This window comes from Macaca mulatta, chromosome 11 (assembly GCF_049350105.2).
Source record: "Macaca mulatta isolate MMU2019108-1 chromosome 11, T2T-MMU8v2.0, whole genome shotgun sequence".
In the NCBI taxonomy this organism is placed as follows: domain Eukaryota; kingdom Metazoa; phylum Chordata; class Mammalia; order Primates; family Cercopithecidae; genus Macaca; species Macaca mulatta.
The window spans coordinates 46,281,359-46,304,606 of record NC_133416.1 but is presented as its reverse complement, the minus strand read 5'-3'; the positions used below and the strand labels follow the sequence as shown (position 1 = coordinate 46,304,606).

The window sequence follows — 23,248 nt, the reverse complement described above, 5'->3', positions numbered from 1 at the left end:
GAGCCTGGAAGGGCGCACAGGCTGGTCGCCCTCGGGCGAGGGCAGCCGGCCGCAGGCATCCTTCCCCCTCTCCTCCCTGCCCAGTAGCGCCAGGCAGTGACCCGCCGAGGGCAGGGCGGGGCGCAGGCTGGGGGAGGGCTAGGTAGGGCCCAGCCGCGCGGCCGCGGCTGACGCAGTGCGGGGCGAGGAGCCGGGAGAGCCCCGGCGGGCGTGGAGTCCCCAGTCCGGCCGCTGGGAGGCCGCGTCCCCACCGGAGGGGGCAGGGCGCACTCACCCGGCCGCCCCGAGGCCGCCGGCGGCCTGTTGGCTTCTCCACCGGCGCGGTCACCGTTCAAGCGCGCTCCGTCCCCGCCCCAGATCCTGGGGGGTGAGCGGGGGAGAAGGGGCGGGCACCCGCGAGCAGTGAATCACCTCCTCCTCTTGCTGCCTCACCGCCGCCGCCACCTTTCCATTCAGTCGCCCAACATGGCTGGAGCGCGGCGGAGGTGAGCCGGCCGCCCGCAGACGCCCCAGCCTACTGTGCCCGAGTCCCGCGGCCCCGGCGGCGCCTCAGCTCTGAGGTGCGGAGGCCCAACGGCCCTGTCGCCGCCCGCCGCCAGCATGTTGGGCGCCCCGGATGAGAGCTCCGTGCGGGTGGCTGTCAGGTGAGGACGGGCTGCCGGCGGCGGGCGGCGGGCGGCGGGTTGAGGGCGCGGCAAGGACCTGGCTGTGGCCCGGGGGCACCGGCTGCCGGGGTGGAGCGACCTGAGGGGCGTCCCGGCCGGGGTCTGCGGCTGAGGAAACTGAGGCAGTGGGTCCCCGCCGGCCTGGCACGCGCGGCCGGGTGCTGGCAGGGAGACTGCGCCGCCCTCACGCCGTCTGTGTTTGCAGGTGGCTGGCGGCTGCTCGGCCCCGGGTTCCTGGGGGGCGTCTTGACTTCTCCGGGGGAAAAGCCCTCGTCACTCCCCTCCGTCCCCTCGCCGGATCAGTCGCCGCAGGTCTGGCCGCCTTGGACTATCGCCTGTCCGGGAGGAGCTGCCTCTGCGCGGGGCTGTGGTGTTCTTTTTTATTAGTTCTAGAATGTCTGTCATACGTGTCCATGCAGCTCCGGCCTTCCCAGGCAGGAGACAAAGCATCTGACTGTCAGCGCCGGCGACCACAGGGCCCGCCGCGCGCCCACTCGGGTTCTGATGTCTGTGCAAATGGGACATCTTTTTCAGCATCACGGGAATCTAGATATGCCCTCGCGTGTGGGTAGAAGAGACAGATCTGGCCTCTTGGGTGTTTGAATGGAAGTGGAATTTAAGGTAAAATCCACCGGGGAGAGGTCTACAGAAGGAAGAAAACTCTTTAGCCAGAGAAGGGTGAAAGGGGTGACTGTGTGAAACATACTGACGTTAGGCAGGGTGGATGCAATGTAATCGTAACGTTATACAGGCCAGGGTGTGAGTGGAAATACTAGGTACATCAAAATTATATTTCTGCCAATGACAGGCACGAGTATTCGATGTAATTTAGGCTGGTTTGATACTTATCAAGAAGGAAAGCTCTGATAGTTGCTCATGGAAAATTGCAACATCATCACACTGTGTGAAAAATTAATGAAGCATTCATTCTAGAGTAAGTGCGTGACTTTCACAGCTCTGAGAGTCTACTGTTAATTCGCTTCCTTTATTTATGCTTTAAGGATTATAAAAATAATCTACACTCCAAGAAATTAGAAATTATTAACAATCTCCCAGTCTTGTAGTCTTTCCAGAAAATTATTTTAAAAATTCTCCCCTCTAAGCATTTCTATAGTTACTATTTTAGTGACACATCTTGGGTTGGGAATAGTAATGGCTGTTTTGTATACTTTGTATCTTTAATTAAAGAATAAAATGAGTTTTTAAGTTTTTTTTTTTTTTTCCCCACCCAGGGAGGTGACAGGTTTATGACTGGTTAGAATCACCTGTTAGAAGGCTTTTGAAGTTTTAATTAGGCCTTGGTTATTCTAGGGTTACTTATCCAATTGTTAGATTAGTCTGTTTCTCCTATTCACTGCTACTACCTCTCTTTTAGCCCTTTAATACCAGTTAATGACTGCACCGGGGTGGAGAAAGGGGAAGGAAAAAGACAAAAAACCCAATAAGGGGCAATTTTGTTAGGAGAGCTGATCGAGGAAGGTGAAGAAGGTGCATACAGTATTAGTGAAAACAATTTGTTTTTAGAAATTTGAGATTTTTATGTGTGAATTCTCTGGACTATCACAAGGCAGTTTGTTGACCATTCTGTTAAATCCGATGCTTCTTTGCCTGTAGAGACATGGATGACCCTAAACTGATGTTGACTGATAAATAACTTGTATTTTGTTTTGATGTGCATGTTAGGACTTTTTAGGTGAATGACTGTCGGTTTGATTTTTGGAGAAAGGCTTTATAAAAACTTCAACATAACTTAGTAAGCCACATTGCAAAGATTCCATTTGTTGAATTCAGGACTCCTTCTCCCTTCCCTTCCCTTCCCCTCCTTTCCCTTCCCTTCCCTTCCCTTCCCTTCCCTTCCCTTCCCTTCCCTTCCCTTCCCTTCCCTTCCCTTCCCTTCCCTCCCCTCCCCTCCCCTCCCCTCCCCTCCCCTCCCCTCCCCTCCCCTCCCCTCCCCTTCCCTTTTCCCTTCCCTTTTCCCTTCCTTTCCTTTCCCCTTTCCTTTCCTTTCCTCTTTCTTTTTTTGAGACAGGGTTTTGCTGTATCATGCAGGCTAGAGTGTCGTGGTGCCATCATAACTCACTGCAACCTCAACCTCTTGGGCTCAAGCAATCCTCTCATCTCAGCCTACTGAGTAGCTGGGATTACAGGCATGTGCCACCTTGCTTGTCTAATTTTTATACATTTTTGTAGATATGGAGCCTCCCTATGTTGCCCAGGATGGTCTTGAACTCCTGGGCTCAAGCCGTCCCTCCCAAATTGCTGGGATTACAGGCATTAGCCACTGCACCTGGCTAAATCGGGGATTTCTTTCATTAAATACATTGTTCTCTGAACAGAGCTACCCTGTAAACTTACTTTATATAGGATAAAAATAGCTTATGCTCATATAGCACTTTAGTATTTATAAAGTATTTGGACTTATATTGTTCATTTATAACCATTATTTATTGAAGATATATCCTCATCTCTGTTATCCTGATTTCTGGGCTAAAAGTACTGATAATAGTTTGACTTAAACTGTGTGCCAGGATTAGTGCTGTGTTAAGATGTTTTATCTCATGTAAAGTCTTATTTATTCCTCATAACAGTCTGTGACTTAGGTCCTGTTATTATTATGGCCATTTGCAGATGACGCACAGAAAGATTAAGTAAACCATCCAAAGTTAAATCGGTAGCAAATGAGAGAGCCAGGGTTCCAACCCAGATAGCTTGACTCAATAGACCAAGTTCTTAACCACTAACCCTGCAGAGGTGAGAGGCAAGAACATGGCTTTGCAAAGTTTCGCTTAGGTTTGGGTCAGTTGCCTGTTCTTGATTTGGTGTTAGTTCGGTTACTGAATGACTTTCACAGGTTATTCATATTTTGATATTGCCAGGAAAGATACAGCTAAGACAGGACCTGAACTTAACTAAAATATTTCCTCAAATTATTTAATCTTTCCAGCATCCTGTTACCCTACCCTTCAGTTTGTGACAGCTTTCCTCAGCAGAATAAATAAATCAATACAAAATTGTATGTCTATATACAAAATCAACAAAAACATTTGACCTGCTTTTTTCCTTTAAGGAGTAATACAATCGTGGAAATGCATCCTAGAGGTGCTTATGTTTTATTAGAGGCTTATCAGTATGTTAAAGCTGATGACTCTATTGTAGGTTTCTCAAGATAAGTGAATGGGTTATATACAGCTTTGGGAGAAAGATGTTAAACAGAAAGTTTCTCATTTAGGGAGAGCAATTTTTACTCAGTTTCCAAAAATACCTTTTGGCAGTATATTTGAGATGTTCTGTGGGGTTTCTTTCATTGAGATAGATATGAATTTGGATAATAGCCCTTGCTATCCAACCCCATGTGGCTATTAAGTGCTTGAATTATGATTAATGCTACTGAGAAACTAAATTTTTAATTTTATTTAATTTAAATTAGTTAAAATTTAAATTTAAAAATTGGTCCTTCATCCAGTTATTAGAAACTTTTGAGTATGTTTCGAACAACTTGGATCTACTTTTTCAACAGTAAAGTTTTGAAATAGAAATAGTGATACAAGTATTTCTGATGAAAATTTAGTGTACATATTGACTAGAACTGTAAGTGTAATAGATATACATTGGCTTTCAAAGACTTACTCTGAAGAAACAAATGTAAATATTTCAATTTTTATATTGACTATATGTTGAAATGATAACACTTTGCTTACATTTAGTTAAATAAAATATAATTAAAATTAATTTTCATATTATCTGTGTCTATTGGATACCACTGTACTATAACTTAAAAATGTGAGGAATACATTTAGAATAAAACTTTTCACAGACATCCCATCATGGACTAATCACATCCTTAGATTAAGAAAATACCAAAATATTGGGTGTCTGGTTTTAGAGTGGATATGCACGTACGCACAGAAGTGTATGTATATATATATATGTGAGATGTAAGATGTGATTCAACAGCAACACTTCTTTTCCTCAGAGTGCATGGGTGTAGGAAGGTATGGATTTTAGACTCAATAATCAGGTAGCTGGTTTCCTAGGAAATGTGGTAAGTTGAATGGATGGCTTAGATAGATGTCGCCAACAAAAATGAACAATAAAGTACAATGTAGAATCTATTCTTATTATCTAAGTATACTGAATTGAATCGAATGGTTAACTCAAAATGATAAAGTCAAACATTTCACATTCTAAATCTAATACATTATGAGATGATGTGTCTTTTTCTCTTCCCTATCTCTGACACAATAACTTTGAAATGTTTTTCCTTTTCAATAACTTTAGCTTGCAATATATGTCAAGAGTTTAGTGAAAATGGGAGATACAGAAAGCACCTTTGTGTTTTTGTGTTATTCGCTGTATGTAGAAACTAAAATTTCCTTGCCTGGCTTTATCAGAGAACTGTACCTATTCTTTGCAGTTAGTTTGTATTAGTGTGTAATGTGGTCTAATTTGTGTTTCGGTTTGCTGGGTTTTCACCTTACCAAAGCGCTCTAAGGAGTGGCGTTGCTCAGCAGGCTTAGGGGCTATTTGGACATTCAGAAGCTCAGTTTTAGGTCTGTCACTAGCACTTATTTGCAATGTGACCTCACTATACTTTTCTTTTTCCCAATGCTTGTTTGTCAACCTAAAGATATCAAGAGTTGTAAGAACTTTTCATGTGCAGTCTGTTAAATATGATTTTAGTTGTTGTTAGTCAAACTGCAGGCACTAACAATGCCTCTATATTAACAGGAAGGAACTATTTTAATATTTCAAACTTGACTTTCCTAATAATATAATTTCTTTAGGTATCCTTATTACAGAAGAAGAAACATGTAGGCTGTAATGGTCTCTTTGTCCCATTCTGGTTATAATACGAATGAACAATATTTTATTTGCTCTACATTAAAATCCTATGAGATAGCCTGGGCAGCTATTATTATCTCTGTTTTATAGAGGAGAAAAATGTGTCTCAAGGTTTATTCGCTACTAAGTAACAGAACTGGAACTCAAACTCAGGTTTCTGATATCTATTGCTGTGCTCTGAAACATATTTCCAAATATTTTTTTAAACATTTTACTTAATATTTTCAATGTAATAAGGATCTTTTAAGTTGAAACTCAAATATACATGTGAGGTAAATTATTCGAAACAGTTTAATGTTAAAAAAATATGGGAGCAAATGAGTAAGACCTCCGAGAAATATTTATTTTATGGAAATAGATGATTATTTGGTGTTTGGTTATTTATTCCTTTCATCCTTAATGCAGCAAATCTTTAAGTGCCTATTACATGCCAGACACTTTCCCACCACAACAAACATGACATATGTTGTCCTGGCTTTCATGGAGCTTAGATCTAGCAGTACAATGCTTTTTAAACACATGAAATATGTGGGAATGAACACACAACAGAATCATAGCACATACCAGAAATGAAAGATAATTGTTAGATTTGAGTTTTTGTTTCTCTCTTTATTTTTCTCAATGACATTTTTTAGTTCATACATTTCTCACAGACAACGATTTAAAAAAAATTGTGCCCCACTTCCAAACATATTTCATACAAAATGCCCATGCATTAGGAGGATATTACTTATATCATGGCCTACTTATATGTCTTTGTATTTGGATGAGGAAATAATGGAAATGAAAGAGAGTAGACTGAAAAGCCAGCAGATAATGCAAGTAGAAAGTCAATGAAATAATTTCATTTACAAAATGTGAGTTGATAGTCATTTTTCAGATATGGTTTATTAAGTAGTGGACCTGTTTGTTATTTGGGACTCAATGGAACTTCAGGTTTCATGTCTAATTATTACTACCCCTTGAGCTCTTGCCATCTTACCTGCTAATTGGTTAATATTTTGATGCATAATTATGGGGTAGTGAATGATGCACTAGAAATTCCAGTTTAGTGAAACCATGAAAGCAGAAATTATCTTAGCAGTTAATACTGTAATATGCCCAATCTTCCAATTCTCATCTCTTTCTCCTTAAATAAATTGACTTGGAATATGCATTATTATAAGTGTTTTTCCCCAAGGCATGCTCAAAGATGAGTCTTGGACTTATAAATAATTGCTTTCTGTAAAAATCACATGTGGCCTGACATAATCTGAGTTTCAGATTAGAAAGAAAAACATATCAATAAAAATGCATGGCAGATAATAGTATTTGTTTACTGTATATCATTAGGACAATTTTATTCAAAATAAAACAAAGTTGTTTGTTGTTATTTTCACTGCTTCTCTTTGGAAAGGGGATTTGTGGATTCAACTTGGTTTCCCAATGGATTAACTATTTAATCTTCTCAGAGTGTTAAAATAGTTTTCCTGTGGCTCAGGCATTATGTGAAGCAAATGACAGCCAAGCCAAAGGGACAGTTTTCATGATACCATACAATTATTATAAGATCTTTATGAAGGTTTCAGAATAATTTTTGAGGTTACCTTGTTCTTTTTTTTTTTTAATTATTAAAAATTTTTAAAGCTGGCATTGTGGTGTGTACCTGTAGCCCCTGCCACTTGGGAGGCTGAGGTGGTAAGATCGCTTGGGGCTAGAAATTCAAGGCTGCAGTGTGCTATGATCACTCCTGTCAATAACCACGGCACTCCAGCCTGGGTAACAGTGAAACCCTGTCTGAAAAAAAAAAAAAAAAGAAAAATATTATATAGTAAACTCTTCTAATTATTGACAAAATAGGTCTTAAAGTTAAAAGGGATCTTGAAGGGACTAATTGGTTGAGGCCCCTTTTTCGAGATAGTTGAGATGTTAGAGGCCCAGAAATGTTAAAAGGAATTGATTGAGGTCACATGACTAGTAGCTCAAGTCTTCTTGATTAGTGCTGTGGATTTTCTAGGACTTCATATTTTGCTAACATACATCCAAGAAATAATTTTTATTTTAAAATAACCTACAATTTTAATCCCTTAAGCATTCCTTTAATTGTAGTGTGACATTTAGATAAGGTCGCTCACTGTCAACCCCTTATTTTGACTTTAGAAGCACCTCAGTAGTAGGAACTTGATCAATGATTCTAACAAAGATCTCTCAGAAGTAAAGGGAGAGGAACCCCAGGGGTAGAAACCCAGGTCTAAATTTTGAGGTTTCTGGTATATTAAAACATAAATAAATGCCAGAACTGAGTTATAAAAAAAATAGACTTTTTAACGTTTGCATGTAGCATATTAATGCTTTCACAACAACCACAGAAATACAATTCGTATGTGGTCTAACTTGAAAATAATTTTAGCCATGTAAATAGAAGTTCTTTTGTGAATTCTAGGCCTGGGACGTGTGGCTTCCCTCCCACTTTGGTTCTTCATTATTCCAACAGACTAAAGGATTATGGCACATTGCAGTAATAACAACCTCACTAAAGGGAAGGTGGCTGGAGTGTGGGATGGGGGTGGGGTGGAGTGAGGCATATTTTTTGGGATCTGGAATGGAAGATGGAGGCAGAAATCTGAGTGGTTTAAAAAGATCTCCTTTTGAGTGTTACTTCACTAATTAGGAGGTTCTTAACTAGACCCATTTGAGAAGGAAATACGGAATACATTTTGATTGTAATGGAGGTCTGTCACCCCAAAAGCATCCTAAATCCCACATCTACACAAAGCTTTTCTAGACTGGTGCCATGCAGAAAAATTTCTGCCATTTGGGGTCTTAGACCTGCCATATATGATTCTTCTCTCTCTCCCTCTGAAATTCCAATAGGAAATGGCTTGAAATGTTCAAAACCTCAAAGAATATTTAAGCACTATTACAATAGAACATTTGAAGGACATTGGATTATTGACTTGAGACAAGTAGATATCTGAGTGCCTAGATTGTAATAAAGGTCATTCAGGATTTAACCCCATGGTCAGTCTACTTGGGCACATCCATCTGCTTCTTCAGTAAGAGGAAAGAACCAAGAAAAATGTTCAGACTTAGTTGTGGAATGGTGGGGATCATGGACCCACCCAGAGGCTAAAAAAATCAAGGACAGCTCAAGGTTTATTCCTCATTTTTTGGGTGTCTTAGTGTGTAGTAAGATGTTAGCTTTTGAGATTAGATTTGAATTATTCTCAACTTTGGAGAGTTGTGTCTGTCACATAGGCCTGATAAGATCATAGATCTCTCAATATGATAAAGGAATTACATTTTTTTCAGAATAGATATCCTCATTATTTGATACAACTACTAAGTCAGCTAGGAGTTGTTCTAAATAAGTCTTTATCTTTCAGCAAATGGGAACAAGAGACCTTGGAGAGTTAAGCTGTAGTTTATTATATTGTGGCATATTGATCACATGGTACTAATGAGGCACAGGGCATATCTAGCCTCAATTGTATTCCTTCTTATTTACTTTTTTGGAACAAAATTCATTCATATAATACATAATTAATGAGTGTTCGTTGTGTTCTGGAATCACGTAAGCTGGAAGCATTAAAGTAATTGACTGCAATGTGCTATGATAGAATGAGCATTGCATGGTTAGAAAACTGTTTTGGTTTAGACTCTTACCCCTGATAAAGTTGGTTTTCCCTTGGTAATTCTCCCCTACCCCAGTGGATTTGGGAAAGGATCAAGAGACAACTGCGTGAAAGCACTTGAAAAAACGGCTTTTATACAAACATAGGTAGTAATATTATTAGATAAAGTTGGTAAAACTAACTGTTATGGTTTGAATGTGTCCCTCCAAAAAATCATGTGTCGGCAACTTAATCCCCTATGCAACAATGTTGGGAAGTGGAGCCTAAGAAGAAGTGATTAGTTTATGAGGGCTCTGCCCTCATTATTGGATTAATGTCATTATTGAGGGAATGGTTTCATTTTCTTGAGAGTGGCTTTGTTATGAAAGAGTTTAGTCCCCTGTTGCTCTCTTGTGCATGCTCTCTTTCCTTCTGCCTTCCGCCTTAGGATGAGGCAGTAAGAAAGACCTTGCCAGATGCAGGCCTCTTGACCTTGGAGTTCCCAGCCTCCAGAACTGTAAGACATACATCTCTGTTCATTTTAAATAACCCAGTCTATGGTATTTTGTTATAGTACCACAAAATGGACTAGGACACCAATGATGGGTACGTTTATTATATTCCAAACTCTAGCAATTGGATTATTCTCTGATGTATAACCTGTAACTTGAATTTGCAAAGTGCTTTTAAGGTATCTGTATCTGGTATCTGTTCTTTTGCTTTTTGAGTATCTCTTACTTATATCGCTGTAAGTGATATAACAGTATATATAAATACTTCCAAGATCCTTATTCTATCTAGTCTCCCCTTTTTCTTTTTGCTTTCAATATGTAAATCACATGCCATACTGCTCTACTCTATCAAATTCATCTTTTTATAGTTTATTAGAATTCACTATTTTTATTCTTTCTTTTTCCACAAAGCCTTTTAATTAGTATAGTTCTTAGTGTTTGTAAAGTTACTAGCATATACTTTGTGAGATTAACAGTAGTTTTGAGTTATACTTGTTACTAGTTGCTTAACCTAATGTAAGAGAATGATAACTAAAGTGGATAGTAAAAATATGAATTTTCCTTCTGAATTAGGTTGCACCAGATTTTTGGAAATATTGCTAATGCTTTCCTTTTACTTCCTTTCATCAACCTTGGCAAGAAGTTATTACATTAGGCTGTGGATTAAAGAGCACTCTAAGGGATAAACTGAGTAAAAGCAGAAGTAATAATATAAAAATTTTAATTATACATTGACTTTTTTCATAAATATATTTTTTTCTGGGACCTGGAGCTAATGGGGCAATGTGCCTGCAATACTCATTAATAGAACTTATATAAAGACTTGCCTGAAGGCATTTTAGAAGAACACTGATATTTAGAACCAGAACGTATATCTTGTAAGCCTGTCTAATGATCTCAAAATCAGTTTATAATTCCATAAGAAAGTTATTTTTATTCAATTTTTTCCCATTATTGAAATAGGTTAATCACATTAGAAAAATTATCAGGAAAAGATGAGAACAATCAATCATAATTCCCTAATATAATTACTACTAGCATTTTGCTATATTTCTTTTTAGTCTGTTTTTATATGTGTACCTACAGTGTTTTGAAATCGTTGTAATCAGTATGTTGATACCCTTTAGTAGCTTGATATTTACCCCTCTAGCACATAGAATAAGAATTTGTTATTCTATCTTGGGGGGAGGGGGGAGGGGGGAGGGATTGTATTGGGAGTTATACCTGATGTAAATGACGAGTTGATGGGTGCTGACGAGTTGATGGGTGCAGCACAGCAACATGACACAAGTATACATATGTAACAAACCTGCACGTTATGCACACATACCCTAGAACTTAAAGTATAATAATAATAATAAAAAAAATAAATTAAAAAAAAAAAAAGAATTTGTCCATCTTGGTCCTAGTGTAGTGGCTCACGCCTATAATCCCGGCACTTTGGGAGGCCGAGGTGGGCAGATCACCTGAGGTCAGGAGTTCAAGACCAGCCCGCCCAACATGGTGAAACCCTATCTCTACTGAAAATACAAAAATTAGCTGAGCATAGCAGCAGGCACCTGTAATCCCAGCTACTTGGGAGGCTGGGGGAAGAGAATCACTTGAACCTGGGAGGCTGAGGTTGCAGTGAGCCGAGATCATACCACTGTACTCCAGCCTGCATGATAGAGTGAGACTCTGTTTAAAAAAAAAAAAAAAAAGAATTTGTCTATCTTTATATTAAGGAATGACATTTTGAGTAACATGCTAAATATTATATACCATCTGCTTTATTTCAATAACTCAGTATAATATGCATTAAATTCAATATATCAAACAGTGATTTAATTGACATGACTTTATTGTTTAATAAGGGCATTAATTTCATTTTTATAAGAACTATGCTGTCTCCTTAGATTCTTTATAAAGTTTCATTGCTACTGATGAACACTGACTTTACCAAAGACTGTTTATTGGAATTGATGAGGGTGAATAGTGCTGCTCACCCAGAATATATGGGTAAGCATTATGGTACTGAGGATGCTTTCCAGAAAAAGATATATTGATATTTAATTTTAACTTTTCACCTATATTTATGTAAAGACACAATGTATTAGGATGGAGTAGATATTTTCCCAGCACATTATTCCAAGCCACTGATGGTAAATCAAACAAACACAAGACCACAACTATTTCATGTTTCCTGAAAATAAGTGAGTTTCTAAGGTTTTTATTTTGCTTGCTTTCACCTCAGTTCAACACAAAACACTTCTCTTTGAGTAGCCTGTTGGTCTGTTAGTCTTCACCTGTCCTGTCCTAAAGTGGAGGTTGTCAACTGCTAATTCAACATGACATTGCAGATTTCATTCCTAGTTATTTGACCTGCCATTTAAAGTTCCTTAGTTCCAGTGTGACATCTGTGACATTTTCAAGTGTCAATTTAGGCAATACAATATGAGGCTTTTGAATTTTAGTTTGCTAACTTGCCCTTAGATTGACAACAGATTCCATCTGTCCTTGATAATATTCTTATATATTTTGTTACATGAGAGGAATTGGATCTTCTGTTGCCTCTGTAGCGGATTTGGTTTTTGTTTTTGAGTGTTTCTTTAGTTAGCTTTGGCTCTAAATTTTTTATTAACTTCATGTAACCTAATCATAATTTTTCACAAGTGTGTGTTCTGTGACATCAGGCTTCCTTTGAATTCCTATCTTGCTTAACTGTTTTCAGATGAAGTTCTTCATGCCCCAAGTGGACAAACTCAGCCTCTCTTGAGTTTCTGGGTCAGTCCTCAATAAAGCCACAAGTAAATCACAGTAGCAGTTTTGTTCCACCAACCCATTAGGGTGAAATTTTTTGGCTGCTGCTCCAGACTTATTATTAATTATTCCTGTGCTTTTAGGATCATAGCCTTCCCTTTAACCTCCTATTTTACTTGTTCAAACTTGGCTTCTGTCTTGGTTTCCTGATTTAGATCTCTTTCCCCGTATCTTGAATCCAAACCCACTTGACTAAGTGAAATTATTGAAAGCCCCCTCTCTGTGGAGAGGGAAACTTGTCCCCTTTTGTCCCAACTGGAGTCTCCTTCAACTCATGTGGGCTGCACAGAACTAGGAGCTGCCGCCAGAGTTATTCTACTTGTGTACATAAGCTGGCACTGATCTGTTCTAGGTCATCTCTGGACATTACTTCACTTCCATGCCATCCAGTCTAGTTGTCCAGCTTTCCATTTTACCCCATTCAACCTGGAGGCCCTAGAATGTTTTGAGACTAAAATCACATGGGATCTAGAAGCTGCGATTTCCGTGTGTGTCTTAGTCCGTTTTCTGTTGCTATAACAGAGCATCAACAGGGATGATTTATACAGAAAATAAATGTATTTACCTCCTGGTTCTGGGTGCTGACATCTGATGAGGGCTTTCTTGCAGCATAGTACCATGGTGAAGGACATCACATGGCAAGAGGGAGGGTGTGTGTCTGCTCAAGTCGTCTTCTTCTTACAAAGCTGCTAGTTTCATCATGGGGGCCCTCTTCTACGACCTTATCTAATCTTTATTACCTCCCAAAGGCCCTACCCTCAAACAACATAATGAATTTGGGGATTAAGTTTCTAACACATGAAATTTGGGGACACATTCAAATCATAGCAGTATGGGATTGACATGAAACACCCACACACCAACACATAAAATCCACTAAGGAGTTGAATGAATCTGCCCAATATGGTATAAAATATATTAATGTTTATAAAAAAATAAATTGATATGTTTCTTTTTTTTTTTTTGAGACGAAGTCTTGCTCTTATCCCCCAGGCTGGAGTGCAATGACTCACTGCAACCTCCAACTCCCGGGTTCAAGAGATTCTCCTGCCTCAGCCTCCCGAGTAGCTGGGATTACAGGTGCCTGCTGCCAAACCTGGATGCTTTTTATATTTTTAGTAGAGACAGGGTTTCACTGTGTTGGCCAGGCTGGTCTTGAACTCTTGACCTCAGGTGATCCACCCGCCTTGGCCTTCCAAAGTGTTGGCATTACAGGTGTGAGCCACCGCGCCTGGCCCTTAATTTTATTTTCTTTTGCAGCATGACTTATGGAAAAAAGCATGGACTTTATTTACATTTTTATTTTTTTAATTTTTATTATTATTATTTTTTAACAGGGTCTTAGGGTTTTTCTGTGTTGACCAGGCTGATCTGAAACTCCTGAGCTCAAGAGATCCTTCTCCCTCAGTTTCCCAAAGTGCCTTGATTATAAGCATGAGCCACTGTGCCCAGCCAAGCATAGACTTTAGAATCACAAATATTTGAGTTCAGAATTTCGGATGGCCACTTAACTTTTATGAGCCTTAATTTTCTCATGTATAAAATAGGGTCAGTCCCTTAATCCCTATCTCACAGGGTTGTTAAGATTGTTAGAATGTTCTTTAGAAATGTTTGTGAGATGTTAGATTCTTTTTTTTTAGTTTTATCGCTCCTCTTCTTTTTTCTCCTCTTTCTATCTCTGTTTTCCACTTCCTCTCTCCATCTACCTGAAACTCTATTTTTCCTCTTCTAGGTAATATTTAATAACTAACCATAATTTCTTTTAAAATCACCTTAAGGTGGGGTTAATTTCTTTGGTGAGTTCCTGTTTATAAAACTCCACTTTCATCTTGGTTGGTTTTTTTATGCGTGAAGTGGAGGTAATAAGACTACTAACATAAGAGAATCGTTATGAGAAATAATTGACATAAAGCACTCAGAATAATGTCTGGCACATAGTAATTCTGAAATGTTAGTTGGGATTAACTTCCAAAAATCTATTTCTTTAACAGAGATTCTTTCTGTCTTCACTTGGGCCCCGTTTTTACAGTTTATTATGTCTGTCTTTAATGATGAAGAAAAGGGATGATAATAGTGCAGTGATATTTGATAATATGTGACCTTGATATTACCAGTCAAAGCTATCAGCATTATATTTATATGATAGAATGGATATCTTGATTTATCTTTAATGAATATGTTGAGTTGTGAAAGTCAAGACCGAGATGATTATACCCTTTAGAGCAGTTTGAATAAAATGTTTTTTTAATCTTTGTTCTCTGTTGGTATGTATATTAATGGAAATTCATTCCTTTTCTGTTTATCTTTGACATGGGGGATACTTATTTGTTTCCAGTTGGTTGGCAGACAAGGTGAGCTCACTGGCATATTAATCCTTAAACCTCTTAAATATATTGCTTAGTATATCATTAACCTGAGCACACCTCTACTTACACCAACAAGGTTTTTACTAAGACCCCATAATTAGTCGCACACACACATACTTTATATTTAAACTGTAAGTGACCATCTCATTTCCATGTGTCATGTTTAATTTGAAGTCATTTTTTTTTTTTTTGAGATGGAGTCTCTCTCTGTTGCCAGGCTGGAGTGCAGTGGCACGATCCGGGCTCACTGCAACTTCTGACTCCCAGGTTCAAGTGATTCTCCTGTCTCAGCTTCCCAAGTAGCTAGGATTACAGGCACATACCACCACGTCCAGCTGATTTTTGTATTTTTAGTAGAGCCGTGGTTTCACCATGTTGGCCAGGATGGTTTCGATCTCCTGACCTCGTGATCCACCCACCTCGGCCTCCCAAAGTGCTGGTATTACAGGTGTGAGCCACAGTAATTTGTCATTTTTAAAGATGGACTGAAGTGACAGTTCCTTTGCTAACTTAGCAAAACATTTGATTAATTTTACTTCTCCTCTTTGTAGTTACAAGTCATATTGCATATTATAAAAATTTTAATTACCATGGTAAAATAAGAAAAAAATCAATTAACAATTATTTGTGACTTTTTTCTAAGGATCTTCCTCAATAATTGGGTCTTGATTGTTGACACAATAATAGCCACTGAAACCTTTGATTAGATAACTAGTTTTGTTTGGGTTGAAAAAGAAGTTTCTGAGGGATAAGGTATCAACAAATGAGGTCTGAAACTTAAATGATCCTGAAAACAACCTTCACTTTTTAAGACAAATCTGTTTAGAAAACAAACTTGATTGAATTGTTAAAACACATACCTTTCGAGTCCTTCACAAAAGTTGGTTTACTGTGCAATGAAATACTGTGATGACAGATGGACCTAGAATATTTGTGGTAGACAGTTAAGTGGACTATTGAGGATGACTAAGAAAGCCCTATTTGCTGTCTTTGACAAGGTAGAATCATCCACATATAAGCTATTAGGATAATGAACACAATAGTAGGAATAGACTAAGAATAAATATTCTTCAAAATCATCCCTACCCATACTGCACAACAGATGCTTATATATTTGAATTGTTTTCTGTACCTTGTGATGAGAACCATGTTCTCTGTTTACCTTTAGAAAGAAAAAGATATGGCTGGGCACGGGTGGCTCATGCCTGTAATTCCAGCACTTTGGGAGGCCAAGTCAGTTGGATCATCTGAGGTCAGGAGTTTGAGACCAGCCTGGCCAACATGGTGAAACCCCATCTCTATTAACAATACAAAAATTAGCCGGGTGTGTTGGTGGACACCTGTAATCTCAGCTACTCGGGAGGCTGAGACAGGAGAATTGCTTGAACCTAGCAAGTGGAGGTTGCAGTGAGCCCAGGTTGTGCCATTGCACTCCAGACTGGGCAACAGGGAGAGACTGTCTCAAACAAACAAAAAAGATGCAATAGCAGTCATCTTTGTGGTTTGTGGTTTTCTTTTCTTTTGGACTATCAAATATGTTTATTTGCACATTGAATAATTTTCTTTTTATTACTGAATATTTTAAAATGAACTTCAATGATGAAAAGTAATGCTGTTGGACTTTGAGTTCAAATCCCTTCTGTTTCACTGACTCCCTTTGAAGTAGTAGCGGTGGAAAAGTAACCCTGTGAAAAATAACGTTACGCCTCTCTATGAGTCAGGTCCTTTTGCGTGTAAAGTAGATAATACTTCTGTTGAGTATATTACAGGCTTTTTGGAAAGTGCAGCTAGTAAAAATGTAAAAAGAAAGCTGTTGCTCCAAGTTCATTGTAGGCACAGCAGAAGTTACTAAAGTATTCCGATATCTAAAGAAACAAAATTTTTAAGGATAATAAGTCTATCCCTGACCATTCCCATTTATTTCAGCTCAGATCCATTCTGAGTTTTACTTTAGTTCAATTCAGTTTATTAGTCACTGAGCCCCACTAGATCAAGTGCACTCAACATAGTTTGATGGGGAAATACAAGATGATTCAGATAGGGGTTTTGCCCTCAGTCCAATTGGGAGAGCCTTGCATGTCTACACAAGTTCTGATGGCTCTCCCATGAAACATGCCAAACATGAAGCAGGAACACATTATGTGCAAGCTATTAGTTTGCCCCTCCAGCCACTGTAATCACATTAGCTACTTTCTCAGACAGTAAAATGATTTATTTATTTTATTTTTTTTTTAAACTTAGTCTCACTCTGTCACGCAGGCTGGAATGCAGTGGTGTGATCTCAGCTCACTGTAACCTGTGCCTCCCAGGTTCAGGCGATCCTTGTGTCCCAGCCTCCCAAGTACCTGGGATTACCAGCACCCACCACCACGCCCAGCTAATTTTTTTTTTTTTGTATTTTTAGTAGAGATGGGGTTTCACCATGTTGGCCAGGCTGGTCTCATACTCCTGGCTTCAATGGATCTGCCCACCTCGGCCTCACAAAGTGCTGGGATTACAGGCGCAAGCCACCATGCCTGGCCTTAATTTCCAAAATAGTAATGTAAATGCTTCTTAATAATCGTATAAATCCCATGACATCTGATCTTTGTGATCTCCTAATCTTTGACATAGCCTCCTTGGTTTATTTGCTTTCCCTTCTCTAATGCTTTTCTAATTTCCATGCTCATTCCATTTTTAAAAATACCTCTCCATGAATTTATTCCTATTGTAATCACATATGTTAAATGCAGATATTTACTGATGACTGTTCACACATACAAGGACGTGAGTACACACATACATGCATGTACATGTGTGTATACTCACACATTCGCAACATCCTTTTCTCACGCAGTTAGTTAATAACATCCATTTAGAGTGGACAGCTTGGATTTTAGTGAAGTAGAAAGCTTCTATGGAAATTTCTTAAAATATTCCAATTCTAAAAATATTTTGAATACAATTTAAAACTCCTTTGTTAACTGCTTATTTTTTTTCATATGCTTCATTTCATCAGTCTTAGTGTCTTTTGGGTACCAGCTTGTTTTGTCTTGGTAGACTGATTACCTGTTTTATCATTCAAAGACCCAAAGACCCAAGGTATGGTAAACATTTATTACTGGTGGAATTTTGCTGTTGAATCTTGCATAGACTTGTAAATGTCCTTGACAGCTCCTTTTTTTTTTTTTTTAGTTTCTAATCTTACTTCTGTTAGATGTATCTTTCAGAGTAGTCAGCTCTTGTTATAAGGAAGTGGCAGAAACATGATTTCCTGAGGAAAATGGGCTCTGACATTAGGAGACTTGCTTGAACCTGACTCCTTTCCTAGTTTTTAACCTTGGGTGGATTATTTAATCTGCCTAAGCCTCTGTTGCCTCATCTGTAAAAGGATATTGATAATATATGCCTCACAAAATTATTCTATTTTAAGGACACCTTTCCTAATTCTGTCATATTCTCAACACTTATAGCCCCTAAATATATATAAGTATAATTTATATTATATGACAGTAAGTTTATTCATAGATGGCTTTGTAAACAGTTATCTTTAGTATCTGGGCCTTATGTTGTTTTTTTCTTCCTCCTCCAATTCATTGTGAATTATTCAAAAGCAAGGATAGGCTCTTTTATTTCTTGTTTGTCTTCTGTCTGGATGCTCAATACATCAGCAGGCACATCAGCTCTGGTCTTTAATACCAGAGTTGAAAAATATAATTTACTTCTGATTATTCTTATGGAGACTTTATTCAGTCTGTCAAAAACCATTTGACTGCCATTGGTGTGCCTGGAAGGGAGTTCTGGGTATTGAGGGTACAGATGTGAGCAAGACAAGAGCTTTAATTCTCAAGGAGAATTTAATCCTTTAATCCTCACCATTGGGTGAGGATAGAGACAGTAGATTTTGTTTTTAAATCCAGGTATTGATATATACTATGGAGAGGATAAAACAATATGCTTGATAATAGTTGTCCTTGGTTGGGAGGAGTCATTTGATTTGAGATCTGAATATTGGAAAATGAGCCATGAGAAGACCTGAGAGAACAGCATTCCAGCAAAAGCAAGTGGAAAAGGGCTGAGAAATAAACTGCCCTGTTAGTGGACTGATGAGAAGGACAGTATAGCTAGATATAGAAAACAGAACTGAAGGTGAAGATTGGTAAGATCGGAGAGGTAGGTAGAGAGGTAAGATCATTAAGGGCCTTATAGTTCAGGGTGGAAATTTTAGACTTCACTTTTAGTGAGAAATCTTTAGAGAGCTTCAAGTTGAGATGTGACATGATCCAATGTGCATTTTAGAAAGATAACTTTTGTTGCTCAGTACAAGGTGAACTGTATTATAAGAGGTGAAAATGTAGAAGATGAGTGAGAAAGCAGTCGTTATGTTCCAGGAGTGACATAAAGGTGGCTTGGGCTAAAAAATAACAGTACAAATGGTGAAAAGTAGGTTTGGGGAGATGGAGCTGTTAGGATTTGCTGGCAAAGGGTGTGATGAAAAGAGAAGGATCAAGTAGATCCTTAGGCTTGGGGCTTTGAGGTGGAATTGATTTTTTTGGGAGTGAGATTAATAGTTCTATATTGTCTGTGTTGAAATTGTTATGCATATTGGACATTCTAGTAAAGATGTCAAGTCAGTTATTTAATATATGAGTTTGGATCACAGGGAAGATGTCTGGTCTGAAGATAAACTTTTGAGAGTCAACAGCATTTAGATGGTTGAAGCCATGGCACTGGATGCATTCATCCATGAAGAGGGACAATTTAGAGAAGACTTACGGGAAAGAGATCTGGAACACTCTAACATTTAGAAGCCAAGAAGAGAAGATCTAGTCAAGGATACTGGAGAAGAGAGGTTAGTAGTAGAGAGGTAGGAGAAAGCGGTGAGAGTATGTAGTCCTGAAAGTTGATTTTAAATGTTGCTGAGAAGTCGAGTAAGATGTGAGCAAAAGTTGGCCATTGCCTTTGGTTGAAGTTAAGTTATTGATGACTCAAATATGAGCTATTGTAGTGGAGTGCTTGATAACAATAGGTTAATGAGAGAATGCTAGGCAAGGAAGCAGAAACAGTGGAATCAAATAATGCATGTAAGTTGTTGGACATGATAGTAGGAAGATGAAGTAGTTCTCTTCTGACTTTTTTTTTTTTTTTTGGAGACAAGAGTCTTGCTCTGTCCCCCAGGCTGAAATGCAGTGGCACAATCTCGGTTCACTGCAACCTCCGCCTCCCAGGTTCAAGTGATTCTCCTGCCTCAGCCTCCTGAGTAGCTGGGACTACAGACATGCACCACCACGCCCAGCTAATTTTTGTATTTTTTTAGTAGAGACGGGGTTTCATCGTGTTGGCCAGGATGGTCTCGATCTTTTGACCTTGTGATCCACCTGCCTTGGCTTCCCAAAGTGCTGGGATTACACGCGTGAGCCACCACGCCCAGCCTAATTTTGTATTTTTAGTAGAGACAGGGTTTCTCCATGTTGGTCAGGCTGGTCTCAAACTCCTGACCTCAGGTGACCCACTCGCCTCGGCCTCCCAAAGTGGTGAGATTACAGGCGTGAGCCACCGTGCCCAGCCCGCATTTTTTTTTTTTTTTAACAAAAATTAGGATGATTTTAAGGAGGGTAAGAAGCTGTGGAATTGTGTTGTTGAATGTAGCACCTATGGGGATTTGAAGTTGCCAAGAATGCTGATAGGACTACTAGTGGCAAGGAGAAGACTGTGGATCTTGAGATCAGTGGATGAGGCAGTGTGTCCAGGTACAGCAATAAAGGGTAGTAAGATCTACTTTATTGAAGGGTAGTAAGATCTACCCTTACATATGCTTCAAAGAATATGGGATCTTTGGGGGAAAAAAGAGAAGAGAGATATTGGAAACTACATTAGGGAGCAAGAAAAAAACTCGTCTCCAGGCACTGACTTATATGTGGTGTAGAAGAAAAAATAGCCTTACTTGAGAGCACTTCAGTAGAAGCCATGTCCTCAGGGGATGAGGTGAAGTTTTAGGTTGAGGGTATAGATGAGTGTTCTAATAAATAAAAATAGTTTATTTTAATACATTTGTCAAGCACTTACTATGTGCCAGAAGCAAAACTGTTCCCAGCTCTAAACACATATTAACTCATGCGATCCTCCCAATAATCCTTTAATATTGGTACTATTATTAGTCTCACTTTATGAATGAGGAAATTGAGAAGTTAAGCAACTTGCCCTTGGTCACAGAGTTGGAAGTGGCAGTGCTAGGTTTGATTCCCTCCAGTGTTCCAGGCAATAATCACCCTGTACTGCTGATGGCAGATGATGATTTTCAACACACAGTGGAAGTTATTTAGGAACGAAATGAAAGATAGATGATGGGGCCAAATTAGAGGATATTTAGAGCAGTGTTGAATGAACGTTTTTATATTGAAGGATGATCTTGGAAGCTTGCACTTCTGATGGAGACTTTGGTGAACAGTAGTTTGATGAACTTTTGGCATATTTCAGACCAAAGAACAACTTGAAAGCCTCAGATGGCTAGTTTTAGTAGGGGTGGAGATGTTTTGGTAACTGGGAAAAAGAGGGTAATTAAAGTTTTGAGGTGTCCCATGACACCACTGAGAGGAGGTGGAAGGGTAATTGATGATTTATGTTTTCATAGCAGTAGCCTACCATTTGTCTTGTCTTATTGACAGTCTTGGGTGAATATTATATTGACTAGTTGTTTTTCTAGCCCTGAAATTCAAGGATTATAGTCTTATCATCTGATATTATTTAATACAGCTGCTTTTGGCAGCAAAATTTAGAACAATACTAGTCACACTGAAAGGGGATTAAAAGACTTTGTGGGAAAAATTTTTATATTTTTTTCACAAGACTACTTGCAAAGGTTAACAATTTTTCTCTGATTGTAGAAGTACTGTTTGAAGCTGGGCATGGTGGATCATACCTGTAATCGTAGCACTTTTAGAGGCCAAGGCAGGTGGATCACTTGAGCTCAGAAGTTTGAGACCAGCCTGGGTAACATAGTGAAAATCTGTCTCTCTAAAAAAACAAAAATACAAAAATTAGCCAGACATGGTGATGTGTACCTGTAATCCCAGCTACTTGGGAGGCTGAGGTTGGAGAATCGCTTGAGCTAGGGGAGGTCAAGGCTGCAGTGAGCTGTGATGGTGCCATTGCACTCAAGCCTGGGTGATATTTGAGAGTTTGCCTCCCACCCCCCCAAAAAAGGTACTATTTGTTTATTTTGGAAAATTTATAACAATTTCACCACTCAGATAAATTTTAAAAATGTTATTTTATTTCTGCCATTTATATATTTTTTATTTATATATAATATATATTTTATATATTATATATTTATATAAATTATATATAATATATAATTATAACCATATGTAAATTATATATAATTATATAATATATAATATATAAATTATATCTATTTTATTTATATATTTGTATAAATATATAATTTCTAAACAGGTATAATTTGTATATTATATGTTATATAATTAGATATAATTTTTATGTATAAATAAATAAATATATTTTTATTTATTTTGAGATGGAGTCCTGCCCTGTCACCTAGGTTGGAGTGTAGTGGTGCAACCTTGGCTTACTGCAGCCTCTGCCTCCTGGGTTCAAGCAATTCTTCTGCCTCAGCCCCCTGAGTAGCTGGGACTGCAGGCATGCACCATCACACCCGGCTAATTTGTGTATTTTTAGTAGAGACATGGTTTTACCATGTTGGCCAGACTGGTCTCAAACTCCTGACCTCAGGTTATCCGCCCGCCTCGGCCAACCAAAGTGCTGGGATTACAGGCTTGAGCCACTGCCCTGGGCCATCTGCCTATCACATTTTTAATACAATCTTATATTACAGTCGTGTTTTGCTTAAACAGGATACGTTCTTAATGACACAGAGATTTGTGTCGTTAGGTGATTTTTTTAGTTATGAGAACATAATAGAGTATACTTATACAAACCTTGATGGTATAGCTTATTATACAACTATGGTATATGATAGAGCATATTGCTCCTATGCTACAAACCTCTGTAGCATGTTACTGTACTGAACATTGTACAGTAGGCAGTTGTAACACAATGGTAAGCATTTGTGTATCTAAACAGATCTGAACATAGAAAATGTATGGTAAAAACGCAGTATTATAATCTTAAGGGACTACTGTTGTATATGTAGTCAGTCATTGACTAAAATGTCACTATGTGACAGGTGTCTTTAACCCCAAATTGAATCCTATTGTATGTACAGTTTTCCTTCATTTTTCACTTCCCTTTTTTTCTTTTTTTCTTTTTTTTTAAATAAGAGCATTTCCCTAGATCATTAAATTGTTCTTTCAAACCTGATTCCTGAAGACTGTATAACTGTTTTTTTTGAGTGGGTTGAATTTGATGGGTTACAGCTAGGAAATTTGGGTTTATGCTTCAATCAGGATTTGTCTGATTTTTTTTTTTTTCTTTTCAGCCTCATGGGTAGATCTCATTACTTTCAGTTT

At 38.6% G+C, this 23,248-nt stretch overlaps 1 protein-coding gene across 12 annotated transcripts in view; it reads left to right on the top strand.

Annotated features, from left to right (window-relative positions):
* The first annotated feature begins 450 nt into the window (after positions 1 to 450).
* KIF21A (kinesin family member 21A) overlaps positions 451 to 23,248 on the top strand; it is a 163,269-nt gene continuing 140,471 nt past the window's right edge. For all 12 annotated transcript variants that reach the window (XM_077953857.1, XM_015151439.3, XM_077953853.1 and 9 more), the window contains exon 1: positions 451 to 644. In XM_077953857.1, coding sequence (XP_077809983.1) covers positions 601 to 644 — 44 coding nt within the window. In that variant the 5' untranslated portion in view covers positions 451 to 600. The remainder of the gene's footprint in view (positions 645 to 23,248) is intronic.